Here is a 27107-nt window from a genome sequence, read left to right as displayed (position 1 = left end):
GTTATTGTACTGTGATGGATTTTGCCAGAGGTAAGTTATTGTACAGTCTAATTGCGGTCGGCAGAAATGATCTCCTGTATCTGTCCTTGTGACAGCGGAGCTGGAGGAATCTTTTAGAGGTTACTGTAGGTTATGTGAAAAATGAATATCGTGTCTTGCAAATATGGCAGACAGTGCAAGTTTATTTATACAACACCATTCAGACTCAAGGAAAATTCAAAGGGCTTTACCGAGGCATCAAAAACAAGATGGCAAAATTGCATTTGCAAAACAATTAAAACAGTCACAAACACAACAACATGCAAATAAATAGTTAAGATATTAAAACTAAGTTACATGTTTAATTTATTGGAAAATCACAGCATATGATAATGTTTTAAGTCCTGATATAAATGAGCTGGCAGTTTTAGTAGACCTCAGGTGCTCAGGAAACCACAAGCTGCTTCCCCTCGCTTGGTTTCAAACCTAAACCAGACTTCCTGAGGGGTCTGGGTGATTTGTAACCCAGGGAGCCAGTGCACTGATTTTAAGACCGGTACAATGTGCTCCACTTCCTTGATGTTAGTGTTTACTCAGCATTATTTTGGATGTACTGCAGCTGTCTGGTAAATGTGTACTATTTTCTCAGTCCAGTGAGGACTTCATTACAACAGTCTGTAGGTTGCTGAAAAAAAAAATGCATGGATACAGTTTTATGCATCTTGTTGAAAGAGAAATCCTTTGTACTTTTTTCTATGTTTTTAAGGTGGTAGAAGGCTGATTTGGTAAATGTCTTTATATTTGTTGAAATTTGGATGAGTTTTGTTTTTTTTGCCATCGGAGGACACAGTTCTCCTCATCAAATACAACATATCTTTGAAAAAATACTGTCATTACCATTAAGAGAAATGCAAATGAATGTATAAATGACATAAATTTGTGAATCCTTGTATGAAAATTTACCCTCATTTATAATATGAATGAAATATAGTCACTATGTTGTTAAAGCTTGATAGCAGAGGAGAAAAAAAACATCATCTCATAAGACTGAGCAGCTGAAGAAAAGAGTACAAACACTTCATATACAGTGAAAGAGAATTTATTATATATTGTAAAATAATATAGATAGATGTTTTACAGTGTTTGACTAGCAAACATTTAATAAACTCATAGAAGTATTATACAAAGAATTAAAAACATAATCAACAGTATCATATATATTAAAATTGTGTTTAAAATATTGTACAAAAAGAAGTTGTTCATTAAGAGCACAACAGTAGTTTAACAACAGTCAGTAGTGGAGTAGCATGTCCTTCATACAAGTTCGGAAGGATAGCTTAGGTCATGTTATTTCACATTATGTGGGTTAAATTATGTAAATATTAAAAAGTGTATAAAGGAACATACTGTATATCAGCAGTACAGTATAGATGTGTTCACATGTACAGTACAGCCACGGACAGAGAGGTTTCACATTATTATTGTTCCATACTCATCCGTATGTTTTTCATTGTTTATATTAGCACTGCCGCTTTGTTAGTTAAGAGGTCAAAAACTTCTACCAACTACTTTCCATCACAGTAATCCAACAGGCTGGAGCTTTATAATTATCAGTGTTGACAGATAAGTAACAAGAAATTGCAGTTCAGTAAATGCTCCAGTACATTTGCTCTCGACTTTGTCCACCAGAGAGGACCGAGAAGTTTGTTTTTCAGCCATGTCATGGCCACAATTCATTAATTTTCTATTTGAAAGGTTCCTTATGAAACAAGTTAAAAAAAAATTTAAAAAAAGCCTCTGATTCATAATCATACAGAGCTGCAGAGTAGTATGGTTTCCAAAGTGGGGTCAGCATCCAGATTTATCTGAGGGATTATTAACAAGATGGAAAAGCAGAAAAAAAAAAATCATTTCCAGAAAAAAAATTTCCAGACTTGAATTGAAATAATCTCAGTCTAAGACAACAACAAAAGAGTCACATCAAACAGAAAAAAAACAAAACTGTTTTTTTTAACTGGTCACATGAATTACAAGGAACTGTGAGTATCGACATCACTTCATTTTTATGTTACATAAAGAAACAAGACAGAAAAACCTCTGATAAACTCAGAATACACAACCTGCAGCAGCAACAAATAACAGACAGACTTGTTTGTGAAGAGCTGGTGTCCATAGTGGAGCATTTAGCATCTGAAAATACAGAAATCTTTCCCTCGCAAAAGGTGGTGGAGACCAAAAAGAGAGACACAATACTGGACTTACATTCATCAGGTGGCCAAAAACATCACCCGTAATGAATAACAGTATTGCTTTGTTAGGCGTTTGCCAACAAGTTTGCCATATCGAAAGGTGATAATATGTCAGTGTTGTGTTTACAGCTTGTTAATACAACCCCCTAGTGGACAAAGATATCATTCAAACTGTATTTATGAACCTTGGTCATTGTTTAAATGGGCTGAGATATACTTGAGCAGCCAGAACTGGCGTCCAAAGTATGGCATGTGTGCTGGAAACCCTGTATTGTATATATATTAGATAATTTGTTAATGCTAAATACTGATTTTCCTGTAAATAAATCATCATTTCTATGTACAGAGTTCTTAAAAACAGGAAGATAGACAGGAATCTATGGCATTTTCAACCTCTGAAGACACTGTGACTGAATATTTGCTGTGATCTTGACAAGAGTATCAAACGCTGGGTTAGCACACGATGATCTACAGACTCTACAGTGATAGTAACACAGCAGATAGTTCCCAAAAGTGTCAACAGGAGGAACCTTTCTGTGGGTTCTCCCTGACAGATATTCACCATGCAGCCTCATCTCCATCCTCGTCCTCTTCTCTCCCACACCGCGGCATCCATCATAAACCCTTGTTATAGGTCACCACCTTGCAGTCCGTTGCCATGGCGATCTCCGGCTCAAGGTGAGACACCTCAATCTGGCCGAAAGATAAACACGAAACTGAAGGTAAGAATTTAGCTGAACAGCTCTGTCTTTAGCCTTGAAAGTCATTTTTAATTAGACGGGAGAAGAGACAGCTGGAATACGAGGAGTGGGCCGGAGCTGTGCATGTCAAGTGGTGTATATGTAATTTGAATTTCCTCACAGCTGCTCCCTGAACCATCTGGCCTTGAGAGCAGAAGCTCATTTAACAGTGTATACTGTACCTGAGACATCTGGGGGAACAGGCTGATGGCCAGGGGCAGAGAGAGGCCGAACGTGACCAGGCACACCACGCTGTGGATGGGCAGCAACAATCTGCGGTTGCTCTGCAGGAATCGCAGCCTACACAAGTCAAGACAGAGACGAAAAGGAGCCTGCTGTGTGGATCGATCCCGGATGACTACTGCGTAGCCAGGAGTTATTTTCGGAACTGAAGAAAAACATCATGTGCAGATTTGGGGGAGCTATTTGGCACAAGTGGTGGGTGGGAGACGTGTGAGTTCAATGAGTCAGACTGCAGATATCTTATTTAATTCAACAATAAATCCACAATGTCTTTGTCTTTCTGGTCTATTTATTTATTTATTTATTGTATTTTCTCCTGCTGAAGTGACCTCCTACTGTATAAATATGTGTGTCAGCACTTTGGGGCACAACATATGTTGGCTTTGGCTCAGTAAACACAGATATATGTAATGTATTTTTAGAGCAGGCAGACAATGCTGTCCTACGAAGACAAAGAGCAGAAACTAAAGCAAGGATGAACATTAGGTAAAAAGGGTTTTAGATGAGTTAGCCAAAGGACTTATGACTTATGTATTGTAAATTTAATTATGTTATAGGCACATTGCTTTACACTTCAGGATGAGGGGAAAACCATCAAACCTCTGTGATGTCAAGGGCTGATGGATTGGTTCGACATCTTCCAGATTAGTAAATAGTAGTTAGAGAGCTATTTTAGGGTTTACCTGCTGTTGCATCATGAACATGTACAGGAAAGGAGTAAGAAATGGGAGGCGTTTAGCTGAATCTGTGTCAGCAGCTAGCTTCAACCCAACTATGATTTTTAGGTCTAATTTGGGTTTTAGAGACTTTACATGTTGTTTTCTCTGAAATTATAGATATCTACAACATCATTTATTATATTTGGTTCAAAACATATTAAAACATAAGTTTCTGGCCCTAACTTGGTTTTGACCAAATGTGTAGTAACTATGTTTTGACATGCTTCATTATCCACAATTTTGTTCCCAACCTTCAGGTTTTCGGGATGCTGATACACTCACATTTTTCTTTGCAGTAAAACATTTCAATTACATAAACCAGCGCTTCCCAGCATGCGGGTCAGGGCCCCCAAAAGGGGCCCCAAAACTAATCTGAGAGGTCATTAGATGTTTGACAGGATAGGAATCAGAGAAAATATATGCCTTGCACACACCAACGTTCAATTTACTTAACCAGTGATGCACCATAGTTATGAACCATTTTTTGGCTGAATATACTAACCACATGTTTAATCACATTTACTGTACTTGTGTTTCACAAGTTTCAAAAAAGGAAATGTCTGAACATGAATTATTGTGCTGTTACCTCAACCTAGACATTGACTCTGCATAAAAAGAAATACATTATTATTATTATTATTATTATTTTAGAACTGTACTTAAAACAATGAAGTCTATATAGAGATAAAACCAGAAAGAATATCATTTGTTAAAAAAAAATAAATAAATAAATAAATAAAAAGATCCTGGTTTCAGGCCCTCAAATATGTTTTTAAAAATAAAATTCTGATAATAAAATATTTTTTTCGTTTTTTGCTGTTGTTCGGACAAAACTAGACATTCAACTGCAGCACATTGAAACTATTAAACTAACTATTAACTATTTCCTTTTCTTGACCAACTGACTGAACATAAAAATGAAAATTATCCAGAGCACTATAGTAATTTAACAGATGTATTTCAGCACAGACCTCTCGAGGTACGACATAATGATGGGGGGCAGGACGAAGATCGGCATCGGGAGGACCACACGTGTGAAGGCCGTCTCCATGATCGCCTGGGGATAAAAATGAGAACATTGTGCTCACGCTTCATTGCAAATACTGCAATGAATTGGATTTCATTTTCCCCTTCATGAAGTCAAATGGGTGCTGAGTGGCAGGAGCCCAGCAGGAAATGATACATTTTCCCATTATCAGCCACCATCACGTCTGAAATTCACTGAAAAGAAAAAGGCAGGAAGCGTCTAAACAGATTCAGTGCAGTTAAGTAGCAACGGTGCTGAGACTGCAAAAACAAACAACGAAAAAGAGCCACATACATGTCTTGCAGCGATTTTGGAGGACCCCACCACATTCCCGTTGTTGTCGAGCACGTCGATACCTTCAGAAAGCTCGTTGTGTCTCATCAGGCCCACGTTACAGATGTTTGCACTGGCTAAGGAGGCAGAGAGGAAGGCAGCTGAGACATTATTTTAATACATTTTACCAGGATCTTAACAGATGCTGACAGACAAGACATGCAGTAACACATCAAAAGAGGAATTGCTTTAAAAATAAACTGAGAAATATACAGGATGCAGAAATTACATTAATGGAATCAATGAGCTCTGAAATTTGAAATCGATATGCCTTTTTGTACCATTTGTGAATAAACTATGACATCAATGAGAGACTGAGAATCCAACCAGTAGAGGGCCACTTAAAAACCCGACCTCATTAAAATACGGGGTCCTTTGAAAACCCACCTACAGCTGGAAAGGGGACAAGTCTCTGTATTATCATTTTGGTGGCAGGGCTCAGCTTGTTGGCCTTCCGAATCAGCACATTCAGTCCCACCTAAAGAATACAAACACATTTTAAAATAGGAGATCAAAAATTTGTACACCTCAGGCAAACATCATGTCAGTGTTATAGAAATCTCTTTTCAAAATCTAAAATTGCAACACATTTTGTTTTTAGTAAAACATGCTTTGAATACTGCTACAACCGCAGACAGCTCTTCGCCTTCCCCTGTGTAGCTCGGCTGTTTTATTGGTACTTTAGGTTTATTTAATTTAATTTCACTGCATCATAAGAGCACCTGGTGAGTAAGAAGCTGAACTTGGACCACATAATGAAACCTGTGTGCCAGAGATAGTGAATTTTACTCACACTTGTGCTCTCAATCACAGACAGATCAAAGACCTCACGGCTAAACTGGATGAAGACCTTCCCAGTGATCTGTGTCTCCACTGATATTATTTCAAGATGTAAAATGCTTTCCTGTTTTTTTTTAAGCTAGAAAACAGTGAAGCTGTTTCTGGAAGGAAAACATCAGGACGATGCCGAGCTGTATTTCCCCCCGCGGACTTCAGATTCTGGCCTTTCTCGTCGACACGCTGCATCAACAGAACAATCCTAATCTTAATGTGCAAGGGAAGTTAAAAATGCTGCCTGACATGCTACAAAGTGTTTTCACATCAGTCAAAAGACTCAGACCTCAGCAGCTGAAGAGGCTGCGGGCTCTGCAACGCTCAGTGAAAATCTGCAGCATAGTTTTAAGGACGGATTCTGTAACCTGCAGCAAACACTGCCACAGATCACATCCCTCGTCAATCCTTTCACTGCTGGTTCAGATTGTTTAAAAGCACCTTTACAGGCAGATGAAGCTGAGGATGACTAATGATGTGTTTTAAGAGAGGAAGATTTGTCACCGTCAAACCAGCTGTAACCCTCAAGCTTATGTCAAGGCTTGGATGGACATCTGTCTGTGAATCAGTTTGAAACAAGTGAAGTCAAAACATGGCTCTGTTCTTATGGACACATGCAGAGTTCCATCGAGAGGCCACAACTAAGTACAAGCCAGACCTGAACAAGAGTGTGTAAAACAAACACTGCCAGGTGTCCCAGGGAAAAGCCCAATGAATACTGTTCAGGTCTATTGTCATGTGTTGTGTGGCTCTTTGCCATCGTTGTATTTGCAGCTGTAGAATTGTTATCAATAGTAGCGATCCTTACTTTCCTGCAGCTACAACACTGTTATTAGTATTACAACTGTACAGCATTACCAGCACTGATACTCATATTGATGTCAGTGAACAATAAAGACACGCACCGCGATGGAGACAGCACTCGTCACAGCTCCTATGTAGCCTTGAAGAAACTTGGATGTTGGCGTAGGCTGAAGAGGAACAAAAGAAAGGCGGTCAAATAACTTCATACTGACAGACTGATCTCAACTCTGTAATGATATTTTGTATCTTATGTTATAATTTAGTTTCTTAATATTGTATTTTATTTATTGACGGTAAAAAAAAAAAACAATAATCATGATAACCTATTATTGGAATAAAACCAAAAAAAAGTTGAAGTCTAAAAATCTAAACAACCTAAATGAATAAAATACATTTTATATATGTTTAAAAAAAAAAAAAAAAAAAAAGTGACAGTGTAATTTCTACCTTAGTGGCATTTCGGTTTGCATAGTTCACACATGCGTTGTGACTCTGGTTCAGCCACTGAAGGACAAAGAAAGACAGGAAGTGATGGAAGACGGAAAGGTTAAAGGAAAGAGGACATAGATAGATAGATAGATAGATAGATAGATAGATAGATAGATAGATAGATAGATAGATAGATAGATAGATAGATAGATAGATAGATAGATAGATAGATAGATAGATAGAGAGATAGATAGATAGATAGATAGATAGATAGATAGATAGATAGATAGATAAGCTCTGCATGTACACAGTAAACGTGCACTTCTTAGCCGATGTTCAAAATGAACAATAAATGCAGTGATTTACAATGTGCATGTTATTTACAGTACCTGCCATATAATGGTAGACACCACAGTCTGATTTGGGAGAAGGAGGCCAATGACCTAGATGAAACCAGGGGATAAGAGCTTATTTTTGGTCAAAATAAGTTCAAAGTCTCATTTCATCTGTTCCCAAAACATGGCCGTGTTCATGGATATCTGCACAGCCAGACAGAGTTCTCGGAAATCCATGAATAAAATGTATGGTTTTAAATGGGACTTACAATTGGTGTTCCGAATGGTACATAACCTGCGCAGCGAAAACATGAGTTTCAGTGTAAAAGAAAACACGATGACAAAATGGACCGAGTTGAACAAAGTGAGGAAAGATCTTCATCTGAGGTCGTACCTGACATTCGAAATGGCATGAAGATCTTCTCTCCTGTGTCAGGATGAATGATGGCCTGCGTGCAGAGAGCATGAAAGCTTCCTCATGATGCCACGGGCCCAGAGACTCGAATGTAATGAAGGGCAGTTAACCTGGGCCAACTTACGGCCGACGACTCACTTACCTGTTTGATCTTCTGGGCCTCCCACAACTGAACCGGTGAGCGGTGCGGTAAAACAGAAGGACTTATAAGACATATACTCTGCCTGTTCTCCAAATTCATATTCAATCTGCATTTTCTTCATATTGTACTGCAATATACTGCATCACATTAACATTAGTGAAGACTCACCTGAACATCAGATACTCCAGGTGGAAGTGTGTCATGTTTATAGTCATCAAGGAGTTTGATGCATTCTTTCAATCGTGTCTGCAATCAAAGGAAAATGAAGAAAAAGGTAATTTAATTGGAAAAACAATTAAATATTGGATATTTTGGCAGGAATAGTTGGGTATCATTTGAACTGTTTCTATATTGAAGCTGATCCAATACCAGCATTTTGACAATGACGCCAAACAAAACGTTTCTTTGTTCATTACTTTAACAAATAGTTTAGCTACAATACTGCACCTGCACCGACATACCTGCAAGTGTGTTTTAATTTAACAATAAAATGTTTAGGGCTGTAACTAATCATTACTTTCATTATCAATTAATCTGTCGATTTATCAATTAACTGTTGAGTCTTTAAACATCACACAAGAGTCCAATATATCATCTTCTGATCTTCTGTTTAATCAGATGACAGTTAAATTTGGCATTTTATTCTTGAAAAAGGAAATAATCACTTGATTATGAAAATGTAAACTAAACGAGTGTTTGATACGGGTTGATATCAAAATAGCACTGAGATCTGTTCCCTCCCCTTTCACGGGTTGTGGAAATGGATGAGTATGAATACCAGAAAGGTCCAGACTTTGTGCTGCATACACATGCAGTAGTGCAAACGTCTATGGAGATCAGATTTCACAGGGAGCTTTACCTCAGACACAAACAGGGTGCTGGGGTCGATGATATCAACAAAGTGTCTCAGTCGACCAAGAAATGAACCCTGAAAAAGACAGTAAGACATTGTTAATTCTTTATGACAGTAAATTAAAAAATAACAGCAGCGGACCACATTCCTTCAGTGAATGGATCATTGTTTCACGAGTCCTCTGAACTGATCCACTTTGTTTGTACTCATGCTAAAAAAAAAAAAAAAAAAAGCAACTCTGCAGCTGCTTTAGAAGTTGCAGTTTAAGATCATTAATGTGCTGATAATATCACATGCAAGCACATGTTTCAGTATTATTGTTTCATATGTATACACAATTATACACAAGGACATAACCAATCCCAAAAACCTGCTTCTGCTACTAAATGTTGTCACATCATATTATATTTCAACTCCCTATACCACCGTGGAAATACTGTTTTAAAAAAATGTGCAAACTGATAGGAATATTATTGTAGTGGAGAATCACAAACTTCCACTTTATTTTTACTTTTTGCCCGAAAAGAATCGCATTTAAAAGATACTTATTCAAAAAGAATCTGACAATAACGCTAAAAAAAAAAAAAAAAAAAAAACTAAACTCCTCACCAGAGTATGAAAATACCCATAAAACACTTCTCTCATTAACAACTGACTTTGATTTGCTAAAGAAAGAGTTTAAAATTCAAGAAAAAAAAAATGCTTAAAGATGTGTATCCCTTTCGAGCAGAGAGATCCAGGCAAGCCGCTTTCCTGTTTTCCATTTTTGTGCTGAGCTAAGCTAACAGGCTGTCGCTTCACATTTACAGAACAGACTTAACAGAGATTTCAGTCTTCTCCTCTGATGCTCGGCAGAAAGTGAAGAAGTGCATTTGCCAAAATGTCAATCTGCTGCTTTGTTTAAATTTCCATGCAGGACAACGAAACCTGGCTCCCTCAACGAAGACTGTGAGATGCAGTTAAAAGCACTGACTCGTTATTTAGAGGAGTTTTGTGCTTTTCACAGTAGCTGTTCCTCCATATGTTAATGACAAATAAAGAGACGTGTACTTCAAGATGCAGATCCAAAGGCATGTTTTTGTTAAATGCACAATGGAAGTAAATATAACTGAGACGTAAATGCGAAATGAACCTTTTGAGATTAACTTGCACAAACTGAGTAGTTTATCATTTACTTTCTTTCGAGTGAGGTTTGAAGCTGCTGGTCAAGCGTCCCTGTTTTCTGTTCCCCTCTCTGTCTACATCCGCATGCCAATTTGCTAAGTGCGTGTGTGCCAACAGTCTGAAAAGGCCCAACAGCATTTTACGCCAAGAGTCTCTTTGGCAAACCAGATGGACGAAAACATGGCAGCTTCGATCGCATTCCCTCAGAGACATTTATCAGTTATGAAGGGCAGGAAACGCGGCAGGCAGACAGTGGAACCGACAAGTCTTTATTCTAATTACGTCTCTAAAGCACCGGGTCCTAATTGAAATGACTGGGAACAACCTCAAGTCTCCACAAAGACTGCAAATAAACCAATTTCTTTCTGTATCTCTTTTATCCGGGTTTTCCGTCACTGCCGTTCCCCCATCACACGTCTCCTCCTCTGACAGGCCATATGTGCTGCAGTGCTATTTTGTAAGAGTGGGGTAGAGAGAGGATCCGTGTGAGGAGCCTGCTTTAATTATGCATGAGTTTCAGCTCCCCGGAGAGTACACACAACAAGGCTAGCAGAGACGTAGCGCAGCACAGAGCTCAGACAAACCAGGCAAGATTTATGCTGATTCAAAGTCGGCTGGCCTAATTTTAACTGCTTTGATGCACAGAAGTGTTCCAGCACCTTTATGAGCCCAACAGGAACTGCAGGTAGCTGATGGGAAAAGGTTGCCTTTATGGAGCTCATATAAAGATCTCCCAGTTGAAAAAGCAGTGCAACGACGACAGGAGCCGATAACCGAGGACGAACAGTGAAGAGGGAATTTGTAATCACTCCAAAAATAATAAGAACTCGCATGAGACAAAAGTGTTAATATGCTGTTATTTAGGCAGTCTGTGAACAATGAAATATCCTGGGTTAATTGGTGTGTTAATGAATGATGAAACAAAGGGTCCCTGCACGCAGACATGTAAACATCTCTCCACCCTCATGGCAAAGGAGCAACACATCCAGATTCAGAGAGAAAAGAAGAATTTTTGTCTATTCTGTCTTTTTTTTAGGTCGTTTTGTGTCTCTTTGTTTGTTGTCCATCTCCCTGTAGCTATTTTACATCTCGTTGTGGCAATTTTGCATCTCTTTGTAGCCGTTTTCTATCACTTTGTGGTTGTTTCGTTTTTTGTTTTTTTTTTGCAGCCGTTCTGCGTCTCTTTGTGGAAGTTTTGAAGCAATTTTGCCTCTCTTTGTTTCTTTGTAGTTCAAAAGGACATAAGTCACTGCAACGGACCATTCAGGGGCATGTTGTGTAACAATATGTGTGATGAGAAAAGGTCTTGTGCATATTTTTCACGTTTTTATGCCTGTGGATTACAGTTATATTGACAGCGCACATCAGGTGAAACAAAAGCAGATCACAAAGTGAAGTGACTTATTTACACAACATGGACTTTACTTTGTGCATCAGGTAAATAATTCACTTAAGGCTGCCGTTTAAAAAATGGCATTGAACACGTCTGAAGCGCTGGAAATTTAAATGTAACTAGTGTGTCGCCTCCTCAGTTAACGTGCCATCCGGGAGGACGTGAAGGTCACATTATCTTTCAGGGCTGACCAATGCAAATTCATCTGTGTACATAAAATTGAGTAATGGGCTTCAGATAAGGATGGACGAGCCTCATTAATCTCGATCACAAGCAGGGCAGAAGTCAGTCTGCAGAAAGTATCATGGGGGGGGGGGGGGGAAACTTGAGTCTGATTTGGACAAGATTTATGGCAAAATATAACGAGATGTGGAAATATTGTCCAAAATGTCCAAAATGCAGCGATTTAAAGCTTTAAAATAATAATTAAAAAAAAAAAAGACACGAGGAAAAAAAGAACAAAATAGTTGCACATTTATGGTTAAACTGATAACAAACAAAAATGCAAATTGACGAGGAGGCTCTCGGTCTCTCGGCTGCGGATCTAAACAGATCAAATCAGCAGCGAGGCGGCGGGTGTGAAATCTGTCAGAGATGATAAACAGCGATGTGATACAACCGACACATTTACTTCCACTGCTTAAAACTGCGATGAAGTCCAAACTCATCTAATCACACCCGGAAGTTGATTACCACTTGAAAGTTGTTGCGGTTTTCATTAAAAAAAAAAAAAAAAATTAAAAAAAGACAACAGAGAGTCGGATCGGAAATCAAAGGCAACTTTCGGCACAAAGTGTCAGCATCCAGCAGAGCGGCGGCGGCGGCGGAGGAGGAGGATGGAGCCGCTTTTCCACCGAGAGCCTCAAAAGCACAAACCGAGATTGTTTACCGGGCGGTTAAAGGAGGAGGAGGAGAGACGACTTACTTGATCGTATCGGGGTCTCCCGAGCTGGAAGACGGGACACGCTGCAGATTCCGCCATGACACCCGAACTACTTATTTATTAATGAACGGAATCATGAACGGATTTCCAAGTGGAGCCAACTACATCCAATGTGTAACTAGTGAAGCAAAGGGGGCCGCTACGTCTGCCGGGAGATGTAGTTCTCCCGTTTGCGCGAACACTGGCAAAGTTGACGCGCATGACTACACATCCCAAATAATCGATCATGTGAACGCTATTGCGTAACTGTTCGGATTGATCTTGGGGAGGGGAGAGATAACAGTTGATTGGCGTCTGATTGACCCACTTCACGGTACTGGGGAGAGGTGTGGCCTGGAGACACGAACGTCGTATGCAAAGATCAGCTCTGGACCTTTTCAGGAGAGTCTTCTTCTAAAACAACCTGCAGCGAAAACCTGTGACATCAGTCAGCACACTGGACACTTTCATTATGGTCAGTGGTCAGAGGGGAGAGACTACTGTTCAGAGAAAGTGACTTTAGTCGGGAATGTGCTCTCATCATTTACCTTGTTTAAAAAAAAAAAAAAAAAAAACTTTTCCATTTAGCACATTTGATCCACAACATCTTCCCCAAAGCACCAAGGAAAATCATAAGGACTCGTGTTTTCTCACTTGTAACTGCAAAAAGATGAGGCAAGTAGGCTTGAGGTATGCACAGCAAAATGTGGTTGTTAAAATGCTGGTAAATGAAAGGACATTTAAAAGCACTCGTTACATGCCTGAGAAACATCATGGAGGTACACAACACCCGAGAGAAAATCCCAGCTAAAGCCAGCAAACTAAGAAAAAGAGATGAAGTACAGTATATTTACTCGAGTACTGTATTTTACAGTAAGTTATATTTTCCATTTTATGCCACGTTATGGTCGTCTTTCTCATTTCAGAGGAAAAGAAGATTTAACTCCATTTAATTTAATTGACAGATACGTTTACTGGTTACCTTGCAGGTAAATATTACATGCACCTCATACAGTCAATAAATACATTTCAAGTGTTACACACTTGAACTATAGAAAATATAGTATCGAAAATATTGCTTTAATACTCAGTAAATACTCAGTAAAATAACAACCTGTGTTGCTTTACATTACTTTAGACCAGAAATTTGTGTAAACCAGAATTTCACAATTTGAAATAACACCACAAGAGTGTCCGGAGGTGCAAGAGAAGTGCAAGGCCAACTCATCTATACAAGGTCTGTGGAGTCATAGATCAATTTTTCTTGTCAATGTGCATAATCAAAGGGTGCAAAGCAGAAATGTGTGCTAAATCAGCAGGTTTTTCACCAGAACTGTAAAGTCAGGAGTGCTCTCTAGTGGAGAGAAACAAACATTACTGCAGGACTTACCACAGAGTCATTGTCCAGGATGACATGTAGTCTCGCCACCTGATCCAAGAAAACAACATAAAGACCTTAAAAACTTGGGTTCATGTGCACTTTATTTTATTACAGTACAGTACTGCAGTCATGTAAAGCATTGCAAGAAGCTACAGTGGTACTAGAGGAGCATTAGAGAATATATTATCATGACAAAAGTGTTTGATAGAAATAACTTAAGATGCTCTTACTTACTGCATTATTACTGTGTTATTCCTAAAGAACAATGTAACTACTTTAAAAAAAAAAAAATGGAGAACAAAGACATAAAAATATATTAAAACATTATAATTGTTTTAGGGGGGGGGCATTTAAGAAACACAACACTCAGTAAAAAATAAATAAAAACAAAACAAGATGCAAACAATAAGTCTTCATCGTCTTCAGCCGTTTCTGACACAAACATGAATGTTGCTTTTTTGCTCATCATACAGCAATGTTAATGCAGAGACAAATCATTTTTATTGTTCATATTGCAAAGCAGCATTTTATGTGTTGCTATTTCCTTCTTTTTTGTTCTTAAATTCTATTAAAAAAATATGTAATTAACTCAAGTTAGCCTTTGTGAAACTGTTTGAGGTAAAACAGTTGGAAGTTCGTGTATCAAAATGTCATTTTTTTGCTGTAAATTTGAAAGGTTACTTGAGCTAACGCCATACTTAGTCCCTGAGCAGCACATTAAATGGTTTTCTATAGCCTGTGTTTTATTTTATGCACATGTGAAAGCAGTGGCTTTAAATTGACAACAGCTGACTATTCTAACTTATTCTAGTAAGCATGGATAAAATAATCACTTGCATCTGCTTTGACAGAAGCTTTTTCTCACAGTGCGTTGTTCTTATTTTCTGTTTGTGCCAAATTGGGATCGTAACCAGCATGCATGTTGGGTAATATCGTGTCTACATCAACAGGGCAGTATTAGCAGTGAGAAGACCTGGATGATTGTGAGATCCGATTTTGTGGGGTATTTGTTTGACTGTAAAAAAAAACCCTCTAGAATTGTGACTTCCATCCATAAATAATAACTCAGTGGAAACAACATTCTAGAGGCTCATACATCGTGTGCAATACACCAAACGCACGGCAGTTCTGTCGTCACTTGTGTCTCGAGCGCACTTGAAGCAGCGTTGGCGTCTGCTCGATGATCCGCAGTAACAGATTATCAATGTAGTCCTCCAGGTCCCTGACCTGCGCCTTGACCTTTTTCAGATCCGCCTCGCACTTCTCCAGCTGCGCCCCCTGCCGCTCCGAGGCCACCTGCTGCTTCTGCATGTCCATCTCCTGCTGCAGCAGCAGGGAGATCAGCTCCATGTTGGTCAGGTGCTGGTACTGGGCCGAGGTGTCCACCGTCACCTCCTACCAGAGGAGGACAGAGGGACAGTACAGGTTTATGGTGTCGCGTGAAACTGGCCTGTGAACGTAGCAATTGTAGGATTGGTTTGATTGCCTTTGGACAGAATCAAGCCAATGGTTTCCCTCTGTTTGCGTTTTTGCTGGCAAGTTAAGCTTTCAGGCGGTAGCTTCAATCACAAGAAAGGTGGCAATCTTCTCCTTATCAAACTTTGAGTAATAGAATATATAAACACAAACTATTCTTTCTAATGAAAAATTCAAATGAATGATGACGTGTTGGAAAATGAAGGGGACACATTAAATTGCAAGTGGTAAAAAAAGAATTGAGTCGCAGGAAACAATGAAGTCATTCCAACAGTTGCTGTCCGGTCCAGCACTGCATCTATTAACACTACGTGCACTGCTGGTGGTAATAAATGCTCATGGAAGCATTAAACAGTCTGTGACTCTAATGGCTTCCTGTGATTTAATGACACGTTAACAACCTGATTCTTCTGCCGTTTGACTCGCGCAGCGTTGTGGATATCATTTGAAAGATGACTTTATGAATATTTTCTAATACTGTCTGATAAGTTTTAATAAATATAGGATGTGATAGTGTGGATGCTGTGCTCTTCTTGATTAAAAAACAAAAAATGAAATTCTGAAGCACAACCGTGATCTTAGTTGCAGTTTTAAATAGATTCACTTCATCAGCTGAAGAAATATAACAGAGAGAGTCATAGGTAAGAAGGTAATTTCAAACTCGTGTTCATTTTCAGGTGACCCTGAAGGTGCCAGGACCTGGAAACTCTTATCTGGGCCAGAGAATTATGTCACACTTGAGAGCAGTAATGGGATCAGTATTTCTCTCCACAGTGTTGGAGGCAGCCTCACTTTAACAGGGAGCTGTGAAGAAGCAGCTGCAAACTTTCACGTTATTTTTGTTCTGATGGACTCGTCCTATGCTGGTCTGAATTATTATTTAACCAGTGTGGAGTTCCTCCCTTCAATTAACTGGATTATTGTAGGCGTAAAGAATAAACTATCATTTCACAACAGGCTATAAAAGGTTTGTGTTTGTGTATGTAATGTTATGAAGGTGTATCGATGTTTTTTTTTGTCACAGTACCGGACTCTTCTCTGGTTCAGCTGCGGCCTGATGGGTGGTGCGTCCGGGGTGGATGGTCGATTTGAGCTTCTCCAGAACCGAACGACCCTCCTTCTTCTCCGATTGGCTGGAAGTTAACGGCTTCACTGGATGAGATCTGCAAAATAAAGAGGTCAGAACGAACGCGTTTCAACACGGATCTACTGTCTGTTCACCATAAGTACATAACTGCTTCTTAAACAATGACACGCTACTGAGTTTATTTTTTGTTCAGCAGTTGGTTACCTGAACTACAGACTCTTTTTTCGAAAAAGCTCAACATATCAAAGCAGATCCACAAATCTGACTCCGCACAAAATTAGTCTGGACCAGGGGTCTCCAACTCGTCCCTCACAAGCTACTAGCAGCCTGTTACCTGTTTCTGAGTAGCTCGCTGGAGGTTTGAACAATATGCCGGGTCTCCCATACATAGACTTACCTCGGCAGGCCGCACTGGTGTATTTGCCGGATTCATTTCAGCATTTTCTATTTATTTTGTAACCTGTCCAAGAGAACGACTCTATCAATGCGATCGATTAACGAGCGGACAATGTCTACTCGCTCTCCTCTGCCTGTCTCTTGGACACTTTCATTTTGTCACAGTAGCTCTCAGAGCAAGAAAGGTTGGAGACGCCTAGTCTAGACCGTCTAAAACCTCTGTCTTTAAACACATCAATTTGCAGCTGTTCTGATGAAGTTTCAGCATATTTGATCCTGCAACTGAGCCCGGGAGTATGGACATTTTGGCTTACATGAACAAATGTGATACAATACATATCTTAGATTTCTGGCATTTAGTAATTTAATCCTTGATCCCAATGGGCTTCCTGACCGTCTTTAACTTATTATTTTATAAAGTGTAAAGGTGTATTTCTTGGGAGGACATGAATTTAAATCTAAAATAACACTTTCACTCTGACCATGGGTCTCGTGCTGTGAGAAATTGCATATTCTCGTAATATAATTAGCACTTATTTTTCCACTGAGTACATCTACATAGCCGCGTATAGACATACAGTGCAGTGTTCATTCGCAGGTGGTCAAAGTAGCAGCAAAACTATCTGAGTTTAGGCAGAACAACGAGTAAGAAAACAACAAAATTACAGCAGCCAACAAGAAACGGAAACATGAGATGAATAACATAAATGTGAAGCAAAGCCAAGAACAATGCAGCAGTTATCATCCAATCACTTTGGATGAAAAGGCAGAACTCAAACACACAAATGCATTCAACCTCAAACAAGCCCGGACAGCAAACTATCAGAGCAAACAAAATGAGAAAGAAAACAAAAAAAAAACCAAAAAAAATCCCATTTACATGTGTTGTAGTGTTTGTGCAAATCATGTCTGTTACTCCAGTTTAGCACAGCTTGTAAACACCTACACAAGTCATGTCCTAGTGTGAGGACTCTCACCTGCTCTCCTGATGGGGCAGGTTGCTAGCTGGCTGTGTCTCCTCAGGCAAAAGTGAGTGCCGTGCATCGACCAGGGGCTGGTCAGTGGTGAAGGTGGTAGAGTAGGAGGAGGTGTAGGGGGCCACAGCCAGCGTAGTGCTGGCTCCAGCACTCGGCCCCATGCTCGAGGGATGTATGGGGGGGCAACAGAGAGGGGTATCAGCTGACAGGGAGAGTGCAGAAGGGATGGAGGGAGAAGAGGGTTCAGGCTCTTGCAAAGATTGCCCAATCTTTGTCTTGGAAGGGGTTCTCGAGTTTGGTGCTACTTTTGCGTGGAGGTCTTCGAAACTGATCTCGGAGGGTTTTCCTGTGACACAGTTTTCTGTAAGACGTGACGTTGTGTCCTTTGAAGATATTTGCGATGTTGTATTAGACTCACGATGTGTTTGGTCGCTACCTTCTAGCAAATCTGTGTGTTTGTCTAATGCCTGTAAGGAATGAAGGGCAGATTTAGTGGGCTGATATGATGACGGTCCTTCACTGACTTCTGAAATGTTTTGAACGAGGCATAAAAACTGTTCGAACTCTCTGTCTCTGCTTTTGCTTTGGCTGTTCGGGCTGTCACTGCTGCTCTGTCGGGACACTCCTTTTGGTCTAAAACGTGCGCTAACCACGCCTGAAAATGACTCCGTCTGGTAAGGTTTGGCTAACATTGCTTGGCGATTGCCGTTATCATCAACGTCCTTCTGTGTCTTTTTCAAATTATCACCAACTCTTAATTTTCCTTCTGTGTATTCAGTTTCGGGTGAAGTAGATGTTTGATTGTGTGACGTCAAAGCAGTAATCTCTCGGCCGTTTACCCTGGAGTGACCGTGTGGCGCTACATTATTTAGTTCACATCGACAGTCTTGGCAATTGTTTTGGCAAACTGGAGACACTTTGCACAGTTTATTAGAGGACGCAGTTATTTCAAATGATGAGTTCATGTCAGGTATGTAGGTGTCCTTCAAAGTGAACATGTCCTCAGGTGTGGTCTCTTGTCTCCCGCCCAAACTGTTGATGCTTTTGAGGGTGTCGGCTATCTCCGACTGAGAAGAGCCATCAGAATCAATAAAACCAAAGTCTGAATTATTCACATTCATGTTCAGATCTCCAAAAGACACGTTATTGTTGAGGCATGTGGTTTCAGGTGGACTTGCCTCTACTGGATCCTCTACTGGTGTGAAAGAAATATCAGGTGCATTTACATCTGTCGTGGAGGGAGCAGTAGAGGACAGGTTCAAAAGGTCTGCTACAGATATCTCACTAGCAAGATACGCTTTAGGCCCTGAGTTCTTAGATGTGGTTTTATTTCCAGCAGTTTCCTCAGAGTTCAAGGACAAACGGTGACTGTTTACTTTGGGTTGTCCATAGTTTCCTCGACACACCCGTCCATACAAGTCTTGCTCAAACAACATCCCTCCCCAGCAATCAGCATCATCTTCCAACGGCTCATATTTAAACTTTTTGAGCTTATCTTCCAACGTAGATCCCGGACAGGTAACGTTTGTGTAAGGTTGGGAGTGTACGGTGAGGGAGTCAGAGGTCTCGCTGTTTGTGTGAGGGTCTGGAGATACACTGTTTCTTTTGCACTCTCCCTCTCTTCCTCGTTGTAGCGAAGCCACACCGGTCTGAGAGAGGAGGTAAGCCTCTTTATGGACAGCTAGCTCCTGACCTCTGTGCAGCCAGCCATCAGAATAAATCTCGTTCACCGAGGTTCTTAAAAGTCTCCTCGGGGGTAAAGGCGGAGGCTCCTCTTGGCATGTTTGCAGTTCTTGTGCATAATTAGCGGCGTTGTTATTAACTTGGGGATAACTACGCTTACGACATGAAGTTGGGCTGGTTCTCGGATGCTTTGGAGGAAGACTTTCTTTAGGCGAGTTGAGCCTGCTGGAGGCAAAGGCATCAAACGAGTCCTCCCATTCTCCTGCACTCTCTGACATGGAACGAGGAGCGGAGTGGTTAGGTGTGGCAGCTTTGGGTAGTAATGTAGGGAGTGATATCTGCCTAGCTACTGGCCTGGGGCGCTCCCGCCTAATGGAAACCATATTTGTAGCTCTAACTTCAGAAGCAATACCGGGTGTGCAGGGCTGGGAGGGCAGAGTGGTGTAATGAAAGGGGGATGAGCCAGGAGAGGAGCAAGGCGCAAGAGGTGGCGACCTCTGCAACTCTTCCGCCACAAGCTCCTCAAAAAAGGGGTTGCGCTGTATACGTGGGAGGAAAGGGTTGGAAGGGGAGATGGGGGTTGAGGAGGGAGAGGAAGAAGGGGTAAAGGGATTGGTGTAACTGCAGCCATCAGGTGAAACATGACCGGAGGGGGTGGCAGAGGGAGAGGAGCACTGAGGAGGTACAGGGGAGCGAGGAGGGAGGGGAGGGGGTACGTCTGAGCTGCTTTCTACCTTAGGAGAAACTTCCAGCCTGTGGAGGAAAATAGGGCACAATAGTCCTCTTAGTTAATGATGTGCCAGGTTACCAGATGGGGAACAGAAAAGACAACCAAAACACTGACACTCCTCAACAAAGTGGGACATTTTTGCTCATCTAACTTCAGTCTCAGAACATCAGTAGATATAAAATTAGCCAAATGATAAGATTTATGGAAACAGTAACGTAAATTAAAATAAAGCAAAGCACATTTGCAAAATAATCAAGCAAAAAAAAAATTAAAATAACTGACGCATCGTAGCCATTCAAGCACCACCTGCATCGGCAGCCATTCTGTTGGGTGAGCTCATATTAACATGGAATGATTTTATTTCACATCATTATTTCAAAACCACTGTGACGTTATTGATAGAGAAACACACACTGGTAAAGAAAAGCAAGTAGAGGAAAAATGTAGTATGAGATGAGGATGGTTGTAAAATGGAGAAACTCAATCAATTCCATTTTCAGATGAGCAGGGATCAGAGCAAACACTGGACTCAGGACACCCAACTGAATGCAGGCCTCCCGTGTGCCTAAGTAGAAAGTACATTCATCAAAGACTGTGAGGCCCAGAGGCGAGCCTGCACATGATCGCCACTCACCTTGGCTTATTCTGGGAGTCACCAGAGCCAAACCAGCCCCTGAGCCTCCCCTCAGATGTAGAAGCAGCCTGGTTGAGGTCTGACTTCGCAGGGAGAGAATCACTCCGTCCTCCAGAGAATAACGTCTTTCTTAGCTTCCTCCCTTTGTCAGGTGAACTGGAAGCCGAGGAGACGATTGGCGTCGCCGCCTGCATGGTGCGACCGCCTACCTGAGCTTCCTGAATTGGGAGCGAGCATGCCTGGGCTTGCTTTTCTTCCTCCTTTTCTTCTTTCTTCGTCTTGTCAAAGGACCAGCGTCGGCCCTCTGCAAAGGAACCTTTGTCCTCACTTCTTTTGGTGAGGTTCTGCAGGGAGCGCGAGAGCGGGGAGTATTTCTCCAGCAGGACCAGCTTGGACGGCAGCGCTCCACCGCTCTTTGGAGTAGACAGCTCTGAGTCGTAGACGTGGCTTCCATTTATACACAAGGATGACTTGGACTGAGTCATGGTCTGACCCTTGAGAGACTCCACTGCGAGATTTCCTCGAGGGACGCCCGTTGTGATCTTGCTAGCTTCATCGCTAAAAGCTCGCTTGTGTGTGAGAACCTTTGTGGTGTGCTGGCTGGTGAGCACTGTTGGAAAGGAGGAAGAATTGGGTTATAGACATTTCAAAAAGATGAAATGTTCCAAATACACAGGTAAAGCTGAGAAAGTTATTGAATTTGTCTTCCTTGCTATCAATTTTCTAGCCAACATTTTGCCTTAAAGGAGTAACACTTGATTTTTTTTTTTGATTTTTTTTTGCCACTTAGGGCAGCAGAATAAGCTGTACACTATTATTATTTTGTGATGTGTTTCAGGCCAACTGATGTCCAAATAGTGACTCCTTTCCAGTGACATTAATTAATTTAGTGGTCATACAAAGTAATTTGATGCCTTGCTTATCAAAAAATATCCCTATCTTGGTCACAAATCTTTTCTTACCAACATTATCAAAATATAAAAAGATGATTCATGCTTTTTACCTCCAAAATCAAGTATCGCTCAGGTTTAATCCTGTTGTCAGTGTGAGTAGAGGAAATTATAACTGTCTGTTAATATCAGAATTTCTTTAACTAATCCTGTTACATGACATCTTGTGATCAGTTTAAGCTACGAGATAAAAGTCTGAACACGCTGATTAAATACCCGATAAATGCATGAAATAGCATCTCTGTTTTTACCTGAATTTGTATTCAAAGTGCGCTCATTTCTCAAGATGTTAGAGGAGGTGGTCTTGATTTGGGGAAAACACTCTAATTAACTCATTAAATCAATTTTTTTTTTTAGTCTTTATGCATGTGAATAATATCAAAGCCTACCTTTTTTAGCTAAATCTGTCTCTCCATAGTGGGAGTCCACTCTGACTTTGCTAGTGTAGATGGGGGAGCTGGGAGGTTCTGACAGTAGATCCAGACTGGGTGGAGGGCCGAGGTTATCGCTGGCCATGGAAGACACGCTACTCTCTGAAGCCAGAGACGAGCAGGACCTGGTGTCGGACGACTTTCGCAGCCTTCCCTTGAAGAAGTCTTTCACCTTGCTCCTCTTCTCCTCTGCTACCTCCACTTCACGTGACTCCACCGGCCCTCCGCCCTCCTCTCTGAACGGCTGCCCCAGGGATGCTGACAGGGCAGCGTAGCGGCCTGGGACAATGGCTGAGGAAGACTCCACGTCCCCCTTCTTCCTCCCCGTGACGCGGTCCTTGAGCTTGCCAAGCGCAGAGCGAGGTTTGTCCTTTATGGTGAGGTCGAACATGCTGGCTGTCATGTTGTTGCGGGTGAACTGGACTGTTACCTGGAGTTCACCACGTTCCTTCTCTTTCCTTCCCGCCTTCGAGTTGAGCTTGAACCATCTGCAGAAACAAAAGAAAAGGGAGAGTCAGCATCACAAAGTGACAAGTCAAATCTTATATAAATACAGCACATTAGCAGGACATGTTAGGTGTAAGGATTTCTGCTTCAAGCTCAAATCAGAACTTGTGTTATGTGACCATTCACTGTGACAAAAAGAGCAACAACAAAATACAAGGATTCTCTTTTGGCAAAGCTTTCAAATATTACATAATCTGGAAATATTGCTCGGGGGATTGTACTCAGAATCTGACTGACAAACTGCTTTATAAACCCCAGAGCAGGAAATCACAACCCAAATTCCTGGAGGTCCACCCACCTACACCTGTTTATGTGCTGAAAAAGGATGACACATGGACAGTACGAGGTGTTGACCAATGAAATTATCCCTCTATTCCTGCCTCCGACGTCCTCTGAGTGAACCACAGAAAATGTTAGAGCCAAAACTAACAGCAGGAATTCAGTGTGAGTTTCACTGAGCGTGGAGAGAGAGGAGAGAGGGTGGAGAAGCCACAATCAAAGCCAGATGTGTTGTATTGTTTTCCTCCACTCTGCTCCTATGTTTCACATACTGTAACACTGGTGAGTCCAGTTAGGTTACATGTGGCACGACTCAGCTCTTGAACAAAAAATTATCATTAAGCTTAAATACAATTTGCTCATGTGGTTTAATTAAATTAAATTTACAATAATGAATTTGAGAACATAGAGGACTTTTATTAATAAAAAAAAAAAATAGCCTATAATCAAACTAGGAACACCGTCTCATGGTTGTACACCTCCATCAACCAGTCAAGTTGCAGTTTACATCCATATCTGTCCAGACTCATATAAGATATGTAGCGCAGACTTTGAGGGAATCCGTATGGGTTCACATGCTCGGCAAATAAAGTTGATTGACAGTTGGTAGATGCTTCAAATAACAAAGATGCAAAGAAACTAGAGGTGGAGCTTAAATCTGACAGCACAGAAGATCTGTACAATCATCACAGTTTCAAGGTGGACACCCAAGATCAGTTTTTATAGAAGATAGTACAGTGAAGTTAACCTTTGAACTTTTGAATCTAAAATGTCATCACCTCACCATTTTATCCTATTAGACATTTGTGTGAAATTTTGTCATAATTAGCAAGTGAGTTCTTGAGTTTTGGACACACACTTATTTTGAGGTCCGAGTGACCTTTGACCTTAGACAAAAATAAAATCTAATCAGTTCATCCTCGAGTCCAAGTGAAGGTTTGTGTGACATTTCAAGAAATTCCCTCAAAGCATTCCTGAGGTATCGCATTCACAAGATTAGGTGAGGTCAAAGTGACCCTGCCCCCGGCGATCGCTGGCACGGAGGCATACAATAACACAACGCATACTATAAACTGCACCTTCAAAAATGTTCCCGAAGTCAAAAAAGTGGAAAGTGGAACATTCATGTCAGTCCAAAATAGAAGGCATTTGTTTCTAAGAAAAAAGAGCAGTAATGGTGTTTTGATTGAGCTGGTGGGTCAGCCAGAATTAAGACTCTGCAAAAAGCATTACAACACAACAACATTGGGCCTCTTCAGAACCTGACAGCCACTAATCTGATGCAGAGCTCCAATAAATAGATGCTGACACTATCTACCGCCTCTCATAACCTTCTGCCGCTGTTGGCTCCAGACTATCATTACTTTTCCAGAAACACTGGTTCTTTAGGCTCAGCCAGACAGTTTCAGTTATAATTACATTTAAGACATGTGTTTCATTTTGAGGAATTCTGCCCTCGCATGACCAACTTTTTTTTCATGGTTTTCCATCTTCAAATTAAATCTCATGACCCACCTGCCACTCATATCACATGTTGTCCTATTTTTATAACAGTATGTGGAGTGTGAGAATGGGTTTCTGTCTCAGACGCCCAGATTAAAATAATATGGGAAGCCATTTACGGTTTTATTTCCGGACATTTGTGGCCTGAAAAAGGACACAATGTCCTATAAGTTACACAAAATGTACTCTCATTTTATTTTATCTCAAACTTTACAAGCTATAATGGGAAATTGTGCACAGTCTGTCTGGCTTTAATTGCTCCACATTGGAAACTGCATCTCATCTTGTTGATTTGCAGTGCATTGTGGGAACTGCAGCTGGAGTAGCCTGGTGAAGGATGTCTGTCCAGAGGGCTACAATTTAATGAGTCTGTGTGGGTTCGAGCTTTGGCAGCTTTCTCAGCTGTAAATCATCCTGCAAAAAAACACATGTGACTCCACTGGCTGACCTCTCCGCTCAGCTGCTGCATGTTGGGTTGTAAATGATGCACATCAATGAATATTCAGTGGAGGGTGAGGTAGAAACTGTCCTCCAAATACTGAATGAGGGAAGAGCTGCATGAAAAGTTGCCTTGTCAGTGTACTGTAAAGTTTACTAAGATTTTACACGGGCATTGTCTGACCTACACACATGACACATCACTTGTATCTCCTCTGTGTGCCGTAAACTGACATGGTGTGTCATGCACGCTGCGTTAAAATTGAAATCCCAACCTACTCGTCTCTTGGACACACTCCGTTCTGAAATATCCTATCAAGGGGAATGATGGTTTGACCGAGGAACACGTCCAGTCCGATGAGCACCCGGTGCATGACGGTGAGGACCAGGTCCCCGCTCCCGGGGGGGTAGGCGCTCCGGCCGCCGTCCTCCAGGATACCGGGGAGCAGCTCGAAGCTGCAATCCTCGTTCCACACTGGCACCTCCGCCTTCTCCACCAGCCCGGTGGTGTACTTCTCCTTCCCCACCTGGATGATGGTGTAGAGGTAGCGGCTGCCGTGCTTGCCCTTGGTTCGCAGTCCCCTTGCGCGGAGGACGGTGACATTCACATGAGTGGGTACCCATCGCTGATCATCGTCCAGATCGATCAGTGACATCATCTTGCACCGCTACAGAGGGGCACCTATGTGTCCGTAAATAGTCCTGGTTTAACTTAGTGGCGTGTCTTCTCAGTTCATTGGGAGATCATCCCTACCCCCCCTTTGCGTTGCGCCAGAGTTTCCGTGCTGCGCAAAAAAAAAAAAAAGAAAAATACCTCTGCAGAATATCTCCAAAGTCCACCGAGTCTCTGAGGGTTTACCCGAGGTCAGTTTCCCGACAGCTGGCTCGCACCGTGCTCAACTTCAAGCTCTGCATGCTATTCAAATTCAAACAATGTATATCACGTTAGTGGGAGCTGCGTGGTGAAATCATCCCAAATCCACGCTGCGTTCATGTCGCATCAGTTCGTTTACTGTCCAGAAACTGCTCATTGTGTCGACGGCCCGCCCTCCTCCACTACAGCAGGCCCGCATACACAGAGAGAGAGATGCCGCAGAATTAAAGAGAAACACCCAACCAAAGCGTTTGTCAGATCCACCGCTGCTCTGTCCTCCGCCGTGCTGTCAGACGCAGCCAAGAAGACAATGAGCAGCAAATTAGTCTTTGTTTGAACAGCGGGAAATGTGCTCGGTGAAGTTCCTGGGCGGATCCAGCTCTGACAGCTAAATATCTTCCAGTTCATCCTGTCAGTTCTTTAATTCCGATCATTATTTCCAACCAAACATGAGGAGCAATCCCAGCGTGACAAAATGTACTGCGAACCTTAAAATGAGAAGATGCAAAGTGTTGTTTGATACATTATTCTGATTATGAATGTAGAATTTTTTTTTTTTTTTTTATCAGTACATTAAAATTATCATTATTTGAACATTTGAACCATCAAAGAACCCTTCCGGCTAATCCTTCACTTCCAAGTTTTATTTATCGACCCAGTTTAGTGCATCATTGTCCTCTCACTGGCCCTTGCATCAACATAATTACATTATTGATCAGGGCTGGAGAAAATCATTTCACTGATCATCTTTTTAACTACAATGCCATCTAGTGGATTTCAGTGACAGCTCTGTGAGAGGAATCGGCACTAGCGAGATACAAAATCAGATGTAGAGGACTCTCAGTGGAGGAGCTGTTGCAGTCACCACCTCTCTGGCATCTCTGCTGTAACACTGAGGCAGACTCAGTGTTGGTAAATTATTTACAGATATAATTGTGACATTTACTCTATAATAGTAGCTATACAAGTAAAGTTGGCCTGATTGTATTTGGTTTTAGGTTCATGATAATCTTGTGGTCTGTACAGTTAGGGCTTATCTTGGTAAGAAAACTAATGCCACTAATAATAATAATAATAATAATAATAATAATAATAAGTGTCAGTAAGACCTTACTGACCTCACTCCTTTAGTATTTGTGTACACTTCCAGTTAAGTTAAGAAAAACTTTGAAAAAGGTTTCTG

At 41.2% G+C, this 27107-nt stretch overlaps 2 protein-coding genes across 3 annotated transcripts; both read right to left on the bottom strand.

Annotated features, from left to right (window-relative positions):
* Window positions 1-1062: 1062 nt before the first annotated feature.
* On the bottom strand, window positions 1063-12749 carry sfxn5b (sideroflexin 5b). Of its 2 annotated transcripts, XR_011179304.1 has the most exons (15): window positions 12582-12749; window positions 9106-9174; window positions 8415-8492; window positions 8247-8273; window positions 8084-8138; window positions 7959-7984; window positions 7744-7797; window positions 7373-7429; window positions 7027-7092; window positions 5678-5768; window positions 5252-5367; window positions 4902-4987; window positions 3151-3268; window positions 2791-2921; window positions 1063-1844 (listed from the first exon to the last, which is right to left on the bottom strand). XR_011179304.1 is itself a non-coding variant. In XM_069170480.1 (14 exons), exons 1-14 carry the CDS (start codon window positions 12636-12638, stop codon window positions 2844-2846), a joined length of 978 nt encoding a protein of 325 aa, XP_069026581.1. In that variant the 5' UTR covers window positions 12639-12749; the 3' UTR covers window positions 1063-2843. The 2 variants fall into 2 exon arrangements, 1 of the variants encoding a protein (XP_069026581.1); XM_069170480.1 differs by having other exon boundaries at window positions 1063-2921.
* Window positions 12750-14042: 1293 nt separating this feature from the next.
* On the bottom strand, window positions 14043-26373 carry rab11fip5b (RAB11 family interacting protein 5b (class I)). The gene is made up of 6 exons (XM_069170479.1): window positions 25330-26373; window positions 22282-22811; window positions 20943-21552; window positions 17896-20331; window positions 16463-16598; window positions 14043-15354 (listed from the first exon to the last, which is right to left on the bottom strand). Exons 1-6 carry the CDS (start codon window positions 25707-25709, stop codon window positions 15094-15096), a joined length of 4353 nt encoding a protein of 1450 aa, XP_069026580.1. The 5' UTR covers window positions 25710-26373; the 3' UTR covers window positions 14043-15093.
* Between the last annotated feature and the right edge of the window lie 734 nt (window positions 26374-27107).

The sequence above is a fragment of the Embiotoca jacksoni genome, unplaced genomic scaffold (genome assembly GCF_022577435.1).
Source record: "Embiotoca jacksoni isolate LCO1_2020_lvr unplaced genomic scaffold, fEmbJac1.0.p SCAF_5, whole genome shotgun sequence".
In the NCBI taxonomy this organism is placed as follows: Eukaryota; Metazoa; Chordata; class Actinopteri; family Embiotocidae; genus Embiotoca; species Embiotoca jacksoni.
Note: the sequence above shows the minus strand (reverse complement) of the source record. Positions and strands in the feature narration are given on the sequence as shown.

Coding starts and splice junctions, on each gene's coding strand:
- sfxn5b (XM_069170480.1), bottom strand. CDS start 12,638: ATGGCGGAATCTGCAGCGTGTCCCGTCTTCCAGCTCGGGAGACCCCGA. Junction 8,493..9,105: donor GCACCCTGTTTGTGTCTGAG/GTAAAGCTCCCT, acceptor CTTTGATTGCAG/ACACGATTGAAAGAATGCAT. Junction 5,368..5,677: donor TGTCCCCTTTCCAGCTGTAG/GTGGGTTTTCAA, acceptor CTGCCTCCTTAG/CCAGTGCAAACATCTGTAAC.
- rab11fip5b (XM_069170479.1), bottom strand. CDS start 25,709: ATGATGTCACTGATCGATCTGGACGATGATCAGCGATGGGTACCCACT. Junction 21,553..22,281: donor GACAGATTTAGCTAAAAAAG/GTAGGCTTTGAT, acceptor CCTTTCCAACAG/TGCTCACCAGCCAGCACACC. Junction 20,332..20,942: donor GACTCCCAGAATAAGCCAAG/GTGAGTGGCGAT, acceptor TTTCCTCCACAG/GCTGGAAGTTTCTCCTAAGG.